The 19,920-nt window shown below is 55.9% G+C and overlaps 1 protein-coding gene across 1 annotated transcript; it reads left to right on the top strand.

Moving 5' to 3' along the window:
* Positions 1–1,721: 1,721 nt before the first annotated feature.
* LOC133362750 (eukaryotic translation initiation factor 4E-like) lies at positions 1,722–15,429 on the top strand. Its single transcript, XM_061581675.1, has 5 exons — positions 1,722–2,889; positions 11,244–11,307; positions 11,829–11,942; positions 12,867–13,006; positions 13,963–15,429. Exons 1-5 carry the CDS (start codon positions 2,714–2,716, stop codon positions 14,120–14,122), a joined length of 654 nt encoding a protein of 217 aa, XP_061437659.1. The 5' UTR covers positions 1,722–2,713; the 3' UTR covers positions 14,123–15,429.
* Positions 15,430–19,920: the final 4,491 nt, after the last annotated feature.

The following is a 19,920-nucleotide window of genomic DNA, read 5'->3' as shown; positions in this document are numbered from 1 at the left end:
AATCAAATTTTCATTTATTCTTATTTTATTTTCATTATTTAATACAAATAAAATAATAATGCATTAAACTAAATCAAATTTCATTTATTCTTATTTTATTTTCATTATTTTAATAAAAAATAAAATAATAATGCATTAAACTAAATCAAATTTTCATTTATTCTTATTTTATTTTCATTATTTGAATACAAATAAAATAATAAAGCATTAAACTAAATAACATTTTCATTTATTCTTATTTAATTTTCATTATTTTAATAAAAATTAAATAATAATGCATTAAACTAAATCAAATTTTCATTTAATCTTATTTTATTTTCATTATTTTAATAAAAAATAAAATAATAATGCATTAAACTAAATAAAATTTTCATTTATTCTTATTTAATTTTCATTATTTTAATAAAAATTAAATAATAATGCATTAAACTAAATCAAATTTTCATTTAATCTTATTTTATTTTCATTATTTTAATAAAAATAAAATAATAATGCATTAAACTAAATCAAATTTTCCTTTATTCTTATTTAATTTTCATTATTTTAATAAAAATTAAATAATAATGCATTAAACTAAATCAAATTTTCATTTAATCTTATTTTATTTTCATTATTTTAATAAAAATAAAATAATAATGCATTAAACTAAATCAAATTTTCATTTATTCTTATTTTATTTTCATTATTTTAATACAAATAAAATAATAATGCATTAAACTAAATCAAATTTTCATTTAATCTTATTTTATTTTCATTATTTTAATAAAAATAAAATAATAATGCATTAAACTAAATCAAATTTTCATTTATTCTTATTTTATTTTCATTATTTTAATACAAATAAAATAATAATGCATTAAACTAAATCAATTTTTCATTTATTCTTATTTTATTTTCATTATTTTAATACAAATAAAATAATAACAATGGACGATGCTAAACCACGAGGGCGCGAGGCGTCGTCGCGACTTGAACCCCGGGAGAGGCAGAACGCGTTCACAACAACAACAACTAAAAACAACGCACCTCTCTTCGCAAAAAAGCACGACGGTTTTCACAAGAAGGATAAAAACTGAAAATACCGAAAGGAGAAGGAGGAGGAAGAAGAAGAAGGCAAAAAAGAAACTTAAATAATAATAATTTGGTGCGTTTCGAAGTTTAACGCGGACATTTAAAGCGCCAGTCTCTTCCGGCGACGTCAATAGTGGTGACGTCACCGCCACGGCGGCTTCCCATTGGCTGAGGCCATTGCCTCCGCTGCATAAATTATGTTAATTAGCGGTGACGGTTGCAGCCTGACGTCACGCGCCCATAAATTATGTTAATTATGAGAGACGTTTACAAGAGGTGACGTCATCACTTCGTTACCCTATTACAATACGGGGCACAACAAACCCATTATATTTCGATTTAAAGCTTTCGTGACTGCAGCAGGGATTCATCTTCTTGGTTCTTTTGGTAAAGTCACGTAGAAGGGAAGTAATAAAATAATAAAAATAATTATTATTTTAATAAAATAATAAAAATATTTATTATTTTATTACTTCCCTTCTACGTGACTTTACCGAAAGAACCAAGAAGATAAACCCATTAGAACCAAAGTATTATAACTGTGGGGGGTGAGAAACCATGGAGACGGGAGTTAAAATGCTGCCAAAGGATGTCACAGACGCCTTAGAGACGAGAATCGTTACCTCAGTTTGTAGCTCGCGAGGGGCGATCCAAACGCGATTCCGCAGTTTCGATTCGATTCAATCGATTCTCTCCATTCTGAGAAGCCAACAACAAACGATTCATAGAATCGATCATCGATTCCCACCGCCCTCTGTTGAACAGCGGCTGAATCGTATCGAGCTATAATTAGGAATCGAATCGGCTATGACGTTTCCTGCGCGGCTGAGCCAATAGGAGCGCACGATGCTCGGGGGCACCGTCCAATCAGAGGAGGCGATGGTTGGAGGTTGCTGGGTGCCACGTGGACCAATCACGTGGCGCGCTCTTGAGTGAGGAATTCTTCATCAGCAGCAGCATCAGCAGCATGCAGAACCATCATAATAATCAGCAACATAATAATCATCAGCAGCAAAATCAGCAGCAGCAGCAACATCATCAGCTGGTGCAATTTCATCAGCAGCAGATGCAGCAATTTAATCAGCAGCAACATCATCAGCTGGTGCAATTTCATCAGCAGCAGATGCAGCAAGTTAATCAGCAGCAGCACCATCATCATCAGGAGCAAAATAATCATCAGCAGCAAAATAATCATCAGCAGCAAAATCATCAGCAGCAGCAAAATAATCATCAGCAGCATAATCATCATCAGCAGCAAAATAATCATCAGCATCATCATAATTAGAATCACCATTATTAGCAGGAACATCATCAGCATCATCATCATCATCAGAAGCACCATCAGCAGAAGCACCATCATCATTGGCATGCATAACCATTAATCAGCAGCAACAACATCGTAATCAGTAGCAGCAACATCATCATCAGCAGCAAAATCATCAGCAGCAACATCATTAGCTGGTGCAGTATCATCATCATCAGCTGGTGCAGTATCATCATCAGCTGGTGCAGTATCATCATCATCAGCTGGTGCAATATCATCAGCAACATCATCAGCTGGTGCAGTATCATCATCATCAGCTGGTGCAATATCATCAGCAGCAACATCATCAGCTGGTACAATATCATCAGCTGGTACAATATGATCAGCTGGAGCAATATCAGCAGCAGCAAAATAATCAGCAGCAGCATCAGCAGCACCATCAGCATCATCAGCAGCAGAAGCAGCAGAAGCATCAGCAGCAGCAGAAGCATCATCAGCAGCACCGCTTCTTCTGGCTCTGCTATGCGCCTCGACTGGCACTCGGCTAATGCCAGGTGAGTTGGGGGGGCACGTGGTTGTGGTGGTGGGGGGCACGGTGGTTGTGGTGGGGGGGGGCATGGTGGTTGTGGTGGTGGGGGGCACGGTGGTTGTAGTGGGGGGGGGCACGTGGTTGTGGTGGTGGGGGGCACGGTGGTTGTGGTGGGGGGGGGGGCACGGTGGTTGTGGTGGGGGGGGGGGGCACGGTGGTTGTGGTGGTGGGGGGCACGGTGGTCGTGGTGGGGGGGGCACGTGGTTGTGGTGGGGGGGGGGGGCACGGTGGTTGTTGTGGTGGGGGGGGCACGGTGGTTGTGGTGGGGGGGGCACGGTGGTTGTGGTGGTGGGGGGCACGGTGGTTGTTGTTGTGGGGGGGGGCACGGTTGTTGTTGTGGGGGGGCACGGTGGTTGTTGTTGTGGGCGGGGCACGGTGGTTGTGGTGGGGGGGGCACGGTGGTTGTGGTGGGGGGGGGGCACGGTGGTTGTGGTGGTGGGGGGGGCACGGTGGTTGTGGTGGGGGGGGCACGGTGGTTGTGGTGGGGGGGGGCACGGTGATTGTGGTGGGGGGGGGCACGTGGTTGTTGTGGTGGGGGGGGCACGGTGATTGTGGTGGGGGGGGGGGTGCACGGTGGTTGTGGTGGGGGGGGGCACGGTGGTTGTGGTGGGGGGGGCACGGTGGTTGTGGTGGGGGGGGGGGCACGGTGGTTGTGGTGGTGGGGGGGGCACGGTGGTTGTGGTGGTGGGGGGTGCACGGTGATTGTGGTGGGGGGGGGTGCACGGTGGTTGTGGTGGGGGGGGGCACGGTGGTTGTGGTGGTGGGGGGCACGGTGGTTGTGGTGGGGGGGGGCACGGTGGTTGTGGTGGGGGGGGGCACGTGGTTGTGGTGGGGGGGGGCACGGTGGTTGTTGTGGTGGGGGGGCACGGTTGTTGTTGTGGGGGGGGCACGGTGGTTGTGGTGGTGGGGGGCACGGTGGTTGTGGTGGTGGGGGGGGCACGTGGTGGTGGGGGGCACGGTGGTTGTTGTTGTGGGGGGGGCACGGTTGTTGTTGTGGGGGGGGGCACGGTGGTTGTGGTGGGGGGGGGGCACGGTGGTTGTGGTGGTGGGGGGGGGCACGGTGGTTGTGGTGGTGGGGGGGTGCACGGTGATTGTGGTGGGGGGGGGCACGGTGGTTGTGGTGGTGGGGGGGGGCACGGTGGTTGTGGTGGTGGGGGGGGGCACGGTGGTTGTGGTGGTGGGGGGGTGTTGATGGTGGGTGGTGATGGTGGTGATAATGTCGGTGATGATGATGATAATGGTGGAGGTGATGATGATGGTGATGACGGCGATGATGGTGGTGATGATGGTGAAGGTGATGGTGGTGATGATGGTGGTGATGGTGGCGAAGTTGATGATGGTGGTGATGATGGTGAAGGTGATGGTGGCGATGTTGATGATTGCGATGATGTCGGTGATGTCGTTGATGATGTTGATGATGGTGGTGGTGATGGTGGAGGTGATGGTGGAGGTGGTGATGGTGGTGGTGATGATGATGGTGGTGGTGATGATGGTGGAGGTGGTGATGGTGGAGGTGATGGTGGTGGTGATGGTGGAGGTGATGGTGGTGGTGATGGTGGAGGTGATGGTGGTGGTGATGATGGTGGTGGTGGAGGTGATGGAGGTGGTGATGGTGGAGGTGATGGTGGTGGTGATGGTGGAGGTGATGATGGTGAAGGTGTGATGGTGGAGATGGTGGATGTGGTGATGGTGGAGGAGGTGATGGTGGGGATGGTGGTGGTGGTGATGGTGGAGGTGATGATGGTGGAGGTGATGATGGTGGTGATGGTGGAGGTGATGATGGTGGAGGTGATGGTGGAGGTGATGGTGGTGGTGATGGAGGTGGTGATGGTGGAGGTGATGGTGGTGGTGATGGTGGAGGTGATGATGGTGAAGGTGGTGATGGTGGAGGTGGTGATGGTGGATGTGGTGATGGTGGAGGAGGTGATGGTGGCGATGTTGTTGATGTTGTCGAGTTCTCGCTGCTGAGCCAACAGGCCGAGTTCTAAACCTGCTGCACATGGAACGAACCAAATGGCATCGGGAGGGGGGGGAGAGGTGGGGGTATGAGCCCCCCCAACCACCACCACCCCCATCACCACACCCACCACCACCATCACTCCCATTGGCTGTGCTACCGAGATGAGTGACGTCACCTCCCAAGCCCCGCCCCCTCCACCCCGGTAGCCTCACTCCCATTGGCTGTGCTACCGAGATGAGTGACGTCACCCCCCAAGCCCCGCCCCCTCCACCCCGGTAGCCTCACTCCCATTGGCTGTGCTACCGAGATGAGTGACGTCACCCCCAAGCCCCGCCCCCTCCACCCCGGTAGCCTCACTCCCATTGGCTGTGCTACCGAGATGAGTGACGTCACCCCCCAAGCCCCGCCCCCTCCACCCCGGTAGCCTCACTCCCATTGGCTGTGCTACCGAGATGAGTGACGTCACCCCCCAAGCCCCGCCCCTGTGAGTGGGGGCAGGAAACCCCGCGCGTGGCTTGCGGCACGCGGTGAGGAGAATTTTGCTGTTTTTAAATCCTTTATATTAAGTGCACTTGCTTGCTTATGACCGTGCAAATCTTTCGGTCGTTTTTTAACCCACTTCCCGTGATCCAATCGAGCTGACATTTTCCACACAGACTCGTTGTGCCAGACAATTAATGTTCGTGAAAAAAAATTCCCAAAATTTTACACTTTTTAGGCAAAAAAAATTATTTTACATTTATTCAAATATAACTCATTCATCGCTTTGGCTGAACGTCACAGTATAAGAGCCCAGAGCGTAACCCCTCCACAGGCCGTGGCGGAGTAGCGCAGTTGGTAGCGCCCTCGCTTCGCATGCCAAAGGTCGCGGGATCGATCCCCGCGTCCTCCACAGGCGAATATATTTTTAAATCCTTTATATTAAGTTCGCTTGCTTGCTTAGGACCGTGCAAATCTTTCGCTCGTTTTTTAACCCACTTCCCGTGATCCAATCGAGCTGACATTTTCCACAGACTCGTTGTGTGTGACAATTAATTTTTGTGAAAAAAAAAAATCCAAAATTTTACACTGTTTAGGGAAACCAAATTAAATATTTAATTACCAATTGCTTAATACTGGCAGACAATCATCTGACCCATAGGTGGCAGCCATCTCAAGCCAGAGGACGAGAGGACTCCAGCCGCCACGCATATAAAGGATTTAGAGTGAAAAACGTTGTTTTTACGGGTTTACTTGTTTTACTTTTCCTCACAAAATAAAAGATATAAAAGTTTAAGCAACAATAATAACGACGACGACGGGAGCGATTGCGTTGTGCTTATTTTGGTGGGAGAGATAATCGGATCGACTCCGTCGCGACAGCAATGGTAAGGCAAACAACATATTAACGTTGAACTATTTATGTTAAAGCCACGGAGATAGAAAAGTAACATGACGATTGCTTGTGTTGCGATCGAAACGTGATATTTTTATTATTTTTTATATATACACGTGGCTTTACCGAAAGACCCAAAGAATTTGAATTCCTGCAGTTGCGAAAGTCAAAACAACATTTAATTTATAAAGTAAAAAAACGTACTTATTTGCGTGTTTATTCAATGGCGTTTAAACTGCTAAGCCACACACCCACCCACCCCACCCACTCACCCACCTACCCACTCACCCACTCACCCACCCACTCACTCACCTACCCACCCACTCACCCACCTATCCACCCACTCACCCACCCAATCTCCTATCTACCCATCCACCTACTCACCCACCCACTCACCTATCCACTCACCCACCTACCCACTCACACACCCACCCACCTACCCATTCACCCACCTAGCCACCCACTCACCCACCTACCCACCTATCCACTCACCCACCTTCCCAGCCACTCACCCACTCACCCACTCACTCACCTACCCACCCACTCACCCACCTTCCCACCCACTCACCCACCTACCCACTCACTCACCCACTCACCCACTCACTCACCTACCCACCCACTCACCCACGCACTCACCTACCCACCCACTCACCCACCTAGCCACCCACTCACCCATCTACCCACCCACCTACCCACCCACTATCCACACACCCACCTACCCACCCACTCACCCACCCACCTACTCACCCACTCACTCACCCACCCACTCACCCACCCACCTATCCACTCACCCACCTTCCCAGCTACTCACCCACTCACCCACTCACTCACCTACCCACCCACTCACCCACCTTCCCACCCACTCACCCACCTACCCACTCACTCACCCACTCACTCACCTACCCACCCACTCACCCACTCACCCACGCACTCACCTACCCACCCACTCACGCACCTAGCCACCCACTCACCCATCTACCCACCCACCTACCCACCCACTAACACACCCACCTACCCACCCACTAACACACCCACCTACCCACCCACTAACACACCCACCCACCCACCCACCCACCTATCCACTCACCCACCTTCCCAGCCACTCACCCACTCACTCACCTACCCACCCACTCACCCACCTTCCCACCCACTCACCCACCCACCTACCCACTCACTCACCCACTCACCTACCCACCCACTCACCCACGCACTCACCTACCCACCCACTCACGCACCTAGCCACCCACTCACCTATCCACCCACCCAACCACCCACCCAATCTATCCACACACCCACCTACCCACCCACTCACCCACCCACCTACTCACCCACTCACTCACCCACCCACTCGCCCGCCCACCTATCCACTCACCCACCTACCCACCCACTCACCTACCCACCCACTCACCTACCCACTCACCCACCTACCCACCCACCTACCCACCCACCTACCCACCCACCTATCCACTCACCTACCCACCCACTCACCCACCCACTCACCCATCTACCCACCCACCTACCCACCCAATCTATCCACCCATCCACCTACCCACCCACTCACCCACCCACTTACTCACCCACTCACTCACCTACCCACTCACCCACCCACTCACCCACCCACTCACCTATCCACTCACCTATCCACTCACCCATCTACCCACCCACTCACCCACGCACTCACCCACGCACTCACCTACTCACCCACTCACGCACCTAGCCACCCACTCACCCACCTACCCACTCACCCACTCACTCACCCACTCGCTCACCTACCCACCCACGCACTCACCTACCCACCCACTCACCCACCTAGCCACCCACTCACCCATCTACCCACCCACCTACCCACCCAATCCACGCACCCACCTACCCACTCACTCACCCACTCACCCACCTACCCACCCACCCATCCACCCACCTATCCACTCACCCACCTACCCACCCACTCACCTACCCACCTACCCACCCACCTATCCACTCACCTACCTACCCACCCACTCACCCACCCACTCACCCATCTACCCACCCACTCACCCATCTACCCACCCACCTACCCATCTACCCATCTACCCACCTACCCACCCACCCACCTACCCACCCACCTACCCATCTACCCACCCACCCACCTACCCACTCACCCACCTACCCATCTACCCACCCACCTACCCACCCACTCACAGTTGAATCAACACGACCACCACGTGACCTCCCACCCCACCGCCACTCCCCTCAGGAGGTGAGGCAGCGTGATCACGTGCTGCAGAACCGGTACGAGGGGCGGGGCTGGGGGGGGAGGGGAGGGGCTGGGGGGTGAGGGGAGGGGCTGAGGGGAGGGGCTGGGGGTGAGGGGAGGGGCTTGGGGTGAGGGGCTGGGGGTGAGGGGAGGGGCTGGGGGTGAGGGGAGGGGCTTGGGGTGAGGGGAGGGGCTGGGGGTGAGGGGAGGGGCTTGGGGTGAGGGGCTGGGGGTGAGGGGAGGGGCTGGGGGTGAGGGGAGGGGCTTGGGGTGAGGGGAGGGGCTGGGGGTGAGGGGAGGGGCTGGGGGTGAGGGGAGGGGCTTGGCGTGAGGGGAGGGGGTGAGGGAGGAGGGTGAGGGGAGGGGCTGGGGGTGAGGGGAGGGGCTTGGGGTGAGGGGAGGGGCTGGGGGTGAGGGAGGGGCTTGGGGTGAGGGGCTGGGGGTGAGGGGAGGGGCTGGGGGTGAGGGGAGGGGCTTGGGGTGAGGGGAGGGGCTTGGCGTGAGGGGAGGGGCTGGGGGTGAGGGAGGGGCTTGGGGTGAGGGGCTGGGGTGAGGGGAGGGGCTGGGGGGGAGGGGAGGGGCTGGGGGTGAGGGGAGGGGCTGGGGGTGAGGGGAGGGGCTGGGGTGAGGGGAGGGGCTTGGCGTGAGGGGAGGGGGTGAGGGAGGAGGGTGAGGGGAGGGGCTGGGGGTGAGGGAAGGGGCTGGGGGTGAGGGGCGGGGCTGGGGGTGAGGGGAGGGGCTGGGGGTGAGGGGCGGGGCTGGGGGTGAGGGGAGGGGCTGGGGTGGAATAAGGAGAGGGGCTGAGGGGGAGGGGCTGGCGAAATAATCGATTCGTGTGTCGTGAATTGTTAAAAGGGGAATCTCTCCCTCACCACCCACCACCTCACCCTCCTCACCACCTCACCCTCCCTCACCACCTCACCCTCCCTCACCACCTCACCCTCCCTCACCACCTCACCCTCCCTCACCACCTCACCCTCCCTCACCACCTCACCCTCCCTCACCACCTCACCACCTCACCCTCCCTCACCACCTCACCCTCCCTCACCACCTCACCATCTCCCTCACCACCTCACCACCTCACCACCTCACCCTCCCTCACCACCTCACCCTCCCTCACCACCTCACCCTCCCTCACCACCTCACCCTCCCTCACCACCTCACCCTCCCTCACCACCTCACCCTCCCTCACCACCTCACCCTCCCTCACCACCTCACCCTCCCTCACCACCTCACCCTCCCTCACCACCTCACCCTCCCTCACCACCTCACCCTCCCTCACCACCTCACCCTCCCTCACCACCTCACCCTCCCTCACCACCTCACCCTCCCTCACCACCTCACCCTCCCTCACCACCTCACCCTCCCTCACCACCTCACCCTCCCTCACCACCTCACCCTCCCTCACCACCTCACCACCTCACCCTCCCTCACCACCTCACCCTCCCTCACCACCTCACCCTCCCTCACCACCTCACCCTCCCTCACCACCTCACCATCTCCCTCACCACCTCACCACCTCACCACCTCACCACCTCACCATCTCCCTCACCACCTCACCCTCCCTCACCACCTCACCCTCCCTCACCACCTCACCCTCCCTCACCACCTCACCCTCCCTCACCACCTCACCCTCCCTCACCACCTCACCACCTCACCCTCCCTCACCACCTCACCCTCACCACCTCACCTTCCCTCACCACCTCACCCTCACCACCTCACCCTCCCTCACCACCTCACCCTCCCTCACCACCTCACCCTCCCTCACCACCTCACCACCTCACCCTCCCTCACCACCTCACCACCTCACCCTCCCTCACCACCTCACCCTCACCACCTCACCCTCCCTCACCACCTCACCCTCACCACCTCACCCTCCCTCACCACCTCACCACATCTTTCTCTCCCTCACCACCACTAAGATGGACTCTGTGGTTCATGAAGAATGGAAATTATTGCCCATGGCACCTCAACCTGAGACCCGTCATCAGCTTCAACTCCGTGGAGATGTTCTGGAGGTGATATGGGGTGGTGATGGGGGGATGGAGTGAGTGTCTGGTTGAGTGAGTGAGTGGCTGGGTGAGTGAGTAGCTGGCTGGTCGAGTGAGTGGCTGGCTGGTCGAGTGAGTGAGTGGCTGGGTGAGTGAGTGAGTGAGTGGCTGGGTGAGTGAGTGGCTGGGTGAGTGAGTGGCTGAGTGAGTGAGTGGCTGGCTGAGTGAGTGAGTGGCTGGCTAAGTGAGTGAGTGGCTGGGTGAGTGAGTGAGTGAGTGGCTGGCTAAGTGAGTGAGTGGCTGGGTGAGTGAGTGTGTGTGTGAATGGCTGAGTGAGTGGCTGGGTGGGTGAGTGGCTGGGTGAGTGAGTGGCTGAGTGGCTGAGTGATTAAGTGGCTGGGTGAGTGAGTGGCTGAGTGAGTGAGTGGCTGGCTGAGTGAGTGAGTGGGTGAGTGAGTGGCTGGCTAAGTGTATGAGTGGCTGGGTGAGTGAGTGTGTGAATGGCTGAGTGAGTGGCTGGGTGGGTGAGTGGGTGAGTGGCTGAGTGATTAAGTGGCTGGGTGAATGAGTGGCTGAGTGAGTGAGTGGCTGGCTGAGTGAGTGTGTGAATGGCTGAGTGAGTGTCTGGGTGGGTGAGTGGCTGGGTGAGTGAGTGGCTGGCTGAGTGAGTGAGTGGGTGCGTGATTGAGTGGCTGGCTGAGTGAGTGAGTGGGTGCGTGATTGAGTGGCTGGCTGAGTGAGTCTCTCTCTCCCCCCGTAGTCTCTACGACCACATCCAGCCAGCCAGCCGACTCATAGATGGCCCTGACTACGCAGTGTTCAAGGTGACTCAGTCAATCACTCATTCAGTCACCGCTCGACTCAACCACCCACTCATTCACCCACTCACTCATCCACCCACCAACCTATCTACTCACTCACCCCCCCAGTCAGTCACTTTCCCACTCACCCACCCACCCAATCAACCACTCAACCACCCAAGCACTCAACCACCCATTCACTCACTCACCCACCCACTAACTCACTCACTAACCTACTCACTCACCCACCCACCCACTCGTCCACCCACCCACTCACTCACCCACTCACTAACTCACTAACCTACTCGCCCACCCACTCAATCACCCACCCACTCACCCACTCACTCACCCACTAACTCACTCACTCACCCACCCACTCACCCACTCACCCACTCACTCACCCACTCACTCACCCACTCACTCACCCACTCACCCACCCACTAACTCACTAACCTACTCACTCACCCACCCACTCACCCACCCACTCACCCATCCACTCACCCACCCACTCACTCACCCACCCACTCACCCGCTGTGTCGTCTAGGAGGGGGTGACTCCAATGTGGGAAGACCCTGCGAACCTAGTTGGTGGACGATGGTTGATTTTTCTCACAAAGCAGCAGCGCGACCTGGACCTGGATGTCCTGTGCCTGGAGACGGTGAGGAGTAGTGGTGGTGGTGAGCAGACGCTCACCCGGCCACTCACTCAGCCAGCCACTCACTCACTCACCCACTCAGCCACTCACTCGCCCACTCACCCACTCAGCCACTCATTCACTCAACCACTCACTCACCCACTCAGCCACCCACTCACTCAGCCACCTAGTCACTCAGCCACTCACTCGCCCACTCAGCCACCCACTCACTCCGCCACCCACTCACTCAGCCACCCACTCACTCACTCAGCCACCCACTTACTCAGCCACCCACTCACTCACCCACTTAGCCACTCAGCTACTCATTCACTCAGCCACTCACCCACTCAGCCACCCACTCACTCAGCCACCCAGTCACTCAGCCACTCACTCGCACACATAGCCACCCACTCACTCAGCCACCCACTCACTCAGCCACCCAGGCACTCAGCCACTCGCTCACCCGGCCACTCGCTCACTCACACTCTCATCCGGTCACTCACCCACTCAGCCACTCACCAAGCCACTCGCTTACTCAGCCCGCCACTCACCCACTCAGCCATTCGCTAACCCACTCTTCCACTCGCTTACTCAGCCACTCAGCCACTCGCTCACTTAGCCACCCGCTAACTCAGTCACCCGTTAACTCAACCACCCACTCGCTCACCCACCCACTCACTCGCCCACCCACTCACCCACCCATTCACACACCCACTCACCCACTCACTCGCAGACCCACTCACCCACCCATTCACACACCCACTCACCCACCCACTTACTCGCCCACCCACTCACCCACCCATTCACACACCCACTCACCCACCCACTCACTCGCCCACCCACTCACCCACCCATTCACACACCCACTCACCCACCCACTCACTCGCCCACCCACTCACCCACCCATTCACACACCCACTCACCCACTCACTCACCCACCCACCACAGCTGCTGATGCTGGTTGGTGAGGCGTTCACCCCGTACGGCGAGGAGGTGTGTGGTGCCGTGGTGAGCGTGAGAGGCAAGGAAGACCGCATCGCCCTGTGGACCTCCAACGCTGACAGCAGCCAGGCCGTCATCACCATTGGGTGAGCGAGACGCTCACCTACTCACCCACCTACTCGCCCACCTCAGCCACCTACTCACTCACCCACTCACTCACCAACTAACCCACCTACTCACCCACCTACTCACCCACTTACTCACCCACCTACTCAGCCACCTACTAACCCACTCACTCGCCAACTCACCTACTTACTCACCCACTCACTCAGCCACTCACTCAGCCACTCACTCATCTACTCACTTACCCACTCACTCAGCCACTCACTCACTCACCCACTCACTCAGCCACTCACTCAATCACTCAGCCACTCACTCATCTATTCACTTACTCAGCCACTCACTCACCCACTTACTCAGTCACTCACTCGCCCAGCCACTCATTCAGCCACTCACCCACTCACTCATCCACTCACTCAGCCACTCACTCACTCAGCCACTCACTCAGCCACTCACTTTCTCACTCAGCCACTCACTCACTCACCCACTTACTCAGTCACTCACTCGCCCATACACTCATTCAGCCACACACCCACTCACTCATCCACTCACTCAGCCACTCACTCACTCAGCCACTCACTCAGCCACTCACTCAGCCACTCATCGACCTACTCACCCACCTTCTCACCCACCCACCCACCCATGCTAATGACGATGCTGCTTGTGTCTTTGTCTCATCTCTCTGGCCGTGTCTCTCTGACCGTGTCTTTGTGTCTCTTTGACGGTGTCTGTCTGTCTGTCTATCTGTCTGCGTCTCTCTATCTGTCTGTGTCTGTGTCTCTGTCTGTGTCTCTCTCTATCTGTCTGCATCTCTGTCTCTGTCTGTGTCTGTATCTCTGTCTGTGTCTCTGTCTGTGTCTCACTCACTGTGTGTCTCTGTCTGTGTCTCTGTGTCTCTCTCTATCTGTCTGCGTCTCTCTATCTGTCTCTGTCTGTGTCTGTGTCTCTGTCTGTGTCTCACTGTGTGTCTCTGTCTATCTAGGGGTATGTACAAGCGCAGGCTGGGCTTGCCTGCCCACACGCTCATCGCTTACCAGGCGCACGGAGGCAGCATGGCGAAGAGCGGACAGCCCTGGGCGGACAGGGAGAGAGCAGGGGGCGGAGAGACAGCGGCACCAGCTGGAGGAGACACGGGGTGGTGAGACACGGGGAGGGAGAGAGACACAGAGAGAGACACAGAGAGAGACACAGAGAGAGACACAGAGAGAGAGACACGGAGAGAGACACAGAGAGAGACACAGAGAGACACAGAGAGACACAGAGAGAGAGACACACGCAGAGAGAGACACACGCAGAGAGAGACACAGAGAGAGACAGAGAGAGACACAGAGAGAGAGGGACACGGGGAGAGAGAGACAGAGAGAGACATAGTGAGAGACACACAGAGAGAGAGAGAGACACGGGGAGAGAGGGACAGGGGGAGAGAGACACTGGGAGTGAGACACAGAGAGACACACGGGGAGAGAGACACACGGGGAGAGAGACACACGGGGAGAGAGACACAGAGAGAGAGACACGAGGAGAGAGGGACACGGGGAGAGAGACACGGGGAGAGAGAGACACAGAGAGAGAGACACAGAGAGAGACACAGAGAGAGAGGGACACGGGGAGAGAGACACGGGGAGAGAGAGACATGGAGAGAGACACGGGGAGAGAGACACGGGGAGAGAGAGATGGGCAGTGCTGAGTCTATGGTGCAGTGTTGAGTCTATGTACAGTGTTGAGTCTATGGGCAGTGTTAGTCTATGTACAGTGTTGAGTCTATGTACAGTGTTGAGTCTATGGACAGTGTTGAGTCTATGTACAGTGTTGAGTCTATGGTGCAGTGTTGAGTCTATGGTGCAGTGTTGAGTCTATGGTGCAGTGTTGAGTATATGGTGCAGTGTTGAGTCTATGGTGCAGTGTTGAGTCTATGGTGCAGTGTTGAGTCTATGTACAGTGTTGAGTCTATGGTGCAGTGTTGAGTCTATGTACAGTGTTGAGTCTATGTACAGTGTTGAGTCTATGTACAGTGTTGAGTCTATGGTGCAGTGTTGAGTCTATGGTGCAGTGTTGAGTCTATGTACAGTGTTGAGTCTATGTACAGTGTTGAGTCTATGTACAGTGTTGAGTCTATGGTGCAGTGTTGAGTCTATGTACAGTGTTGAGTCTATGGTGCAGTGTTGAGTCTATGTACAGTGTTGAGTCTATGTACAGTGTTGAGTCTATGTACAGTGTTGAGTCTATGTACAGTGTTGAGTCTATGGTGCAGTGTTGAGTCTATGTACAGTGTTGAGTCTATGTACAGTGTTGAGTCTATGGTGCAGTGTTGAGTCTATGTACAGTGTTGAGTCTATGTACAGTGTTGAGTCTATTACAGTGTTGAGTCTATGTACAGTGTTGAGTCTATGTACAGTGTTGAGTCTATGTACAGTGTTGAGTCTATGTACAGTGTTGAGTCTATGTACAGTGTTGAGTCTATGGGGCAGTGTTAGTCTATGGACAGTGTTGCATCTGTAATAAAGCTCGTTGAGGCGACTTCTGGAATCCGTCTTTTATTCAACTTGCGTCACAGTTCCCTTCACGCTGCTGACAGGCAGCAGCTTGAGAGGGACAGAGAGAGAGAGACTCACCGCCACGTGGCAACCCGGAGCCCCGCTCCCGCGTGGCCCCTTCCTCCGTTCGTTCCCGTTCTGACCACGTGTCGTTAGTCTCCACCCCTATTTAATACCCGGGTCACATGGTACGTTTCCACCAATCCTGGTTAGCCTCCATGGAATCTTCCAGGCTCCCTCGTCAGCCCCCGGGACCACGCCCCTGACTCGTCTCCCCATTGGCTGTGGCCAAAACCAGCAGAACCAATCATCTCCTTACAGCTGTCACCTTGCCATCACGTCAGGGCCACGTCCCCAGGCTTCCCTCCATTGGCTGTAGACCAGGGACCGGCAGAGCCAATCACCGTGACGAGTTGTGATACGTCAGTGAGCCGGATATGTCCTCATATCACAGGTGTGTGGAGGTGTGTGGGGGTGTGTGGGGGTGTGTGGACGTGCGTGGACGTGCGTGGACGTGCGTGGAGGTGCGTGGACGTGCGTGGAGGTGCGTGGACGTGCGTGGGGGTGCGTGGGGGTGCGTGGGGGTGCGTGGAGGTGCGTGGGGGTGCGTGGAGGTGCGTGGGGGTGCGTGGAGGTGCGTGGGGGTGCGTGGGGGTGCGTGGGGGTGCGTGGGGGTGCGTGGGGGTGCGTGAAGGTGCGTGGGGGCGCGTGGAGGCGCGTGGGGGCGCGTGGGGGCGCGTGGGGGCGCGTGGGGGCGCGTGGGGGCGCGTGGGGGCGCGTGGGGGCGCGTGGGGGCGCGTGGGGGCGCGTGGGGGCGCGTGGGGGCGCGTGGGGGCGCGTGGGGGCGCGTGGGGGCGCGTGGAGGCGCGTGGGGGCGCGTGGGGGCGCGTGGGGGCGCGTGGGGGCGCGTGGGGGTGCGGGGGGGTGCGTGGGGGTGTGTGGAGGTGTGTGGGGGTGTGTGGGGGTGTGTGGGGGTGTGTGGGGGTGTGTGGGGGTGTGTGGGGGTGTGTGGGGGTGTGTGGAGGTTTCTGGAGGTGTGTGGGGGTGTGTGGAGGTGTGTGGGTGTGTGTGGGGGTGTGTGGGGGTGTGTGGGGGTGTGGAGGTGCGTGGAGGTGCGTGGAGGTGCGTGGAGGTGCGTGGAGGTGCGGGCTCTCTGATTGTTTTGTTTACACAAAACGCAATTGTCGCGGGGTCCATGCGGGAGAATACGGTGACCAAGCGTTCTGTGTGATGGCTCGCGACTCAAATCTCCGACCCGTGGCAAGAGTACTCCACCCTCGCACGGCACCGACGGTCTGGGTGAGCGGAGTCGCGATGGACGACGACAACTTCACGAAATTAGCATCGCGGCAACTTCTCACGATCACAACTGCGGGGAGACATCACGTCGCGATTTAGAGAATCGACGCCGCGTCGATTCGCCCATTAAACACCGACTCGGTCTGTTTGAGTGCACGCGATGCCAGCTAAGTGGTCACCCCGTTGGGTTCCATCTCCCCCTATGTTTGTTTGTTTGTTACTCAGAGGAGTTCCACACAACAGTGGTTAGCGCACTGTGTGAGTGGGGAGTGGTGGTGCAGTGGTTAGCGCACTGTGTGAGTGGGGAGTGGTGGTGCAGTGGTTAGCGCACTGTGTGAGTGGGGAGTGGTGGTGCAGTGGTTAGCGCACTGTGTGTGAGTGGGGAGTGGTGGTGCAGTGGTTAGCGCACTGTGTGAGTGGGGAGTGGTGGTGCAGTGGTTAGCGCACTGTGTGAGTGGGGAGTGGTGGTGCAGTGGTTAGCGCACTGTGTGAGTGGGGAGTGGTGGTGCAGTGGTTAGCGCACTGTGTGTGAGTGAGTGGGGAGTGGTGGTGCAGTGGTTAGCGCACTGTGTGTGTGTGAGTGGGGAGTGGTGGTGCAGTGGTTAGCGCACTGTGTGTGAGTGGGGAGTGGTGGTGCAGTGGTTAGGGCACTGTGTGTGAGTGGGGAGTGGTGGTGCAGTGGTTAGGGCACTGTGTGTGAGTGGGGAGTGGTGGTGCAGTGGTTAGCGCACTGTGTGTGAGTGGGGAGTGGTGGTGCAGTGGTTAGCGCACTGTGTGAGTGGGGAGTGGTGGTGCAGTGGTTAGCGCACTGTGTGTGAGTGGGGAGTGGTGGTGCAGTGGTTAGCGCACTGTGTGAGTGGGGAGTGGTGGTGCAGTGGTTAGCGCACTGTGTGAGTGGGGAGTGGTGGTGCAGTGGTTAGCGCACTGTGTGAGTGGGGAGTGGTGGTGCAGTGGTTAGCGCACTGTGTGAGTGGGGAGTGGTGGTGCAGTGGTTAGCGCACTGTGTGTGAGTGGGGAGTGGTGGTGCAGTGGTTAGCGCACTGTGTGTGTGTGAGTGGGGAGTGGTGGTGCAGTGGTTAGCGCACTGTGTGAGTGGGGAGTGGTGGTGCAGTGGTTAGCGCACTGTGTGTGTGTGAGTGGGGAGTGGTGGTGCAGTGGTTAGCGCACTGTGTGTGTGAGTGGGGAGTGGTGGTGCAGTGGTTAGCGCACTGTGTGTGAGTGGGGAGTGGTGGTGCAGTGGTTAGGGCACTGTGTGTGAGTGGGGAGTGGTGGTGCAGTGGTTAGCGCACTGTGTGTGTGTGTGTGGGAGTGGTGGTGCAGTGGATTAGCGCACTGTGTGTGTGTGAGTGGGGAGTGGTGGTGCAGTGGTTAGCGCACTGGTGTGTGAGTGGGGAGTGGTGGTGCAGGGTTTAGCGCACTGTGTGTGAGTGGGGAGTGGTTGGTGCAAGTGGTTAGGGCACTGTGTGTGAGTGGGGAGTGGTGGTGCAGTGGTTAGCGCACTGTGTGTGTGTGTGTGGGGAGTGGTGGTGCAGTGGATAGCGCACGTGTGTGTGTGAGTGGGGAGTGGTGGTGCAGTGGTAGCGCACTGTGTGTGTGTGAGTGGGGAGTGGTGGTGCAGTGGTTTAGCGCACTGTGTGTGAGTGGGGAGTGGTGGTGCAGTGGTTAGCGCACTGTGTGATGTGGGGAGTGGTGGTGCAGTGGTTAGCGCACTGTGTGAGTGGGGAGGTGGTGGTGCAGTGGTTAGCGCACTGTGTGTGAGTGGGGAGTGGTGGTGCAGTGGTTAGCGCACTGTGTGAGTGGGGAGTGGTGTGCAGTGGTTAGCGCACTGTGTGTGAGTGGGGAGTGGTGGTGCAGTGGTTAGCGCACTGTGTGTGAGTGGGGAGTGGTGGTGCAGTGGTTAGGGCACTGTGTGTGAGTGGGGAGTGGTGGTGCAGTGGTTAGCGCACTGTGTGTGAGTGGGGAGTGGTGGTGCAGTGGTTAGGGCACTGTGTGTGAGTGGGGAGTGGTGGTGCAGTGGTTAGCGCACTGTGTGAGTGGGGAGTGGTGGTGCAGTGGTTAGCGCAACTGTGTGAGTGGGGAGTGGTGGTGCAGTGGTTAGCGCACTGTGTGTGAGTGGGGAGTGGTGGTGCAGTGGTTAGCGCACTGTGTGTGAGTGGGGAGTGGTGGTGCAGTGGTTAGCGCACTGTTGTGAGTGGGGAGTGGTGGTGCAGTGGTTAGCGCACTGTGTGAGTGGGGAGTGGTGGTGCAGTGGTTAGCGCACTGTGTGTGAGTGGGGAGTGGTGGTGCAGTGGTTAGCGCACTGTGTGAGTGGGGAGTGGTGGTGCAGTGGTTAGCGCACTGTGTGTGAGTGGGGAGTGGTGGTGCAGTGGTTAGCGCACTGTGTGTGAGTGGGGAGTGGTGGTGCAGTGGTTGGCGCACTGTGTGTGTGAGTGGGGAGTGGTGGTGCAGTGGTTAGCGCACTGTGTGTGTGTGAGTGGGGAGTGGTGGTGCAGTGGTTAGCGCACTGTGTGAGTGGGGAGTGGTGGTGCAGTGGTTAGCGCACTGTGTGAGTGGGGAGTGGTGGTGCAGTGGTTAGCGCACTGTGTGTGTGAGTGGGGAGTGGTGGTGCAGTGGTTAGCGCACTGTGTGTGTGAGTGGGGAGTGGTGGTGCAGTGGTTAGCGCACTGTGTGTGAGTGGGGAGTGGTGGTGCAGTGGTTAGCGCACTGGTGTGTGAGTGGGGAGTGGTGGTGCAGTGGTTAGCGCACTGTGTGTGTGTGTGTGGGGAGTGGTGGTGCAGTGGATTAGCGCACTGTGTGTGTGTGAGTGGGGAGTGGTGGTGCAGTGGTTAGCGCACTGTGTGTGTGAGTGGGGAGTGGTGGTGCAGTGGTTAGCGCACTGTGTGTGAGTGGGGAGTGGTGGTGCAGTGGTTAGGGCACTGTGTGTGAGTGGGGAGTGGTGGTGCAGTGGTTAGCGCACTGTGTGTGTGTGTGTGGGGAGTGGTGGTGCAGTGGATAGCGCACTGTGTGTGTGTGAGTGGGGAGTGGTGGTGCAGTGGTTAGCGCACTGTGTGTGTGAGTGGGGAGTGGTGGTGCAGTGGTTAGCGCACTGTGTGTGAGTGGGGAGTGGT

Source organism: Lethenteron reissneri, unplaced genomic scaffold (assembly GCF_015708825.2).
Source record: "Lethenteron reissneri isolate LAM-NWPU_2019-01 unplaced genomic scaffold, ASM1570882v1 scaffold_1604, whole genome shotgun sequence".
Taxonomy (NCBI): domain Eukaryota; kingdom Metazoa; phylum Chordata; class Hyperoartia; order Petromyzontiformes; family Petromyzontidae; genus Lethenteron; species Lethenteron reissneri.
Note: the sequence above shows the minus strand (reverse complement) of the source record. Positions and strands in the feature narration are given on the sequence as shown.

What these genes read in the sequence shown, in the direction of transcription:
- LOC133362750 (XM_061581675.1), top strand. Translation starts at nt 2,714, where the DNA reads ATGATCAGCTGGAGCAATATCAGCAGCAGCAAAATAATCAGCAGCAGC. An exon ending in TGGCACTCGGCTAATGCCAG is followed by an intron (nt 2,890 to 11,243) that starts GTGAGTTGGGGG and finishes CTCCCCCCGTAG; the next exon opens with TCTCTACGACCACATCCAGC. An exon ending in CAGGCCGTCATCACCATTGG is followed by an intron (nt 13,007 to 13,962) that starts GTGAGCGAGACG and finishes CTGTCTATCTAG; the next exon opens with GGGTATGTACAAGCGCAGGC.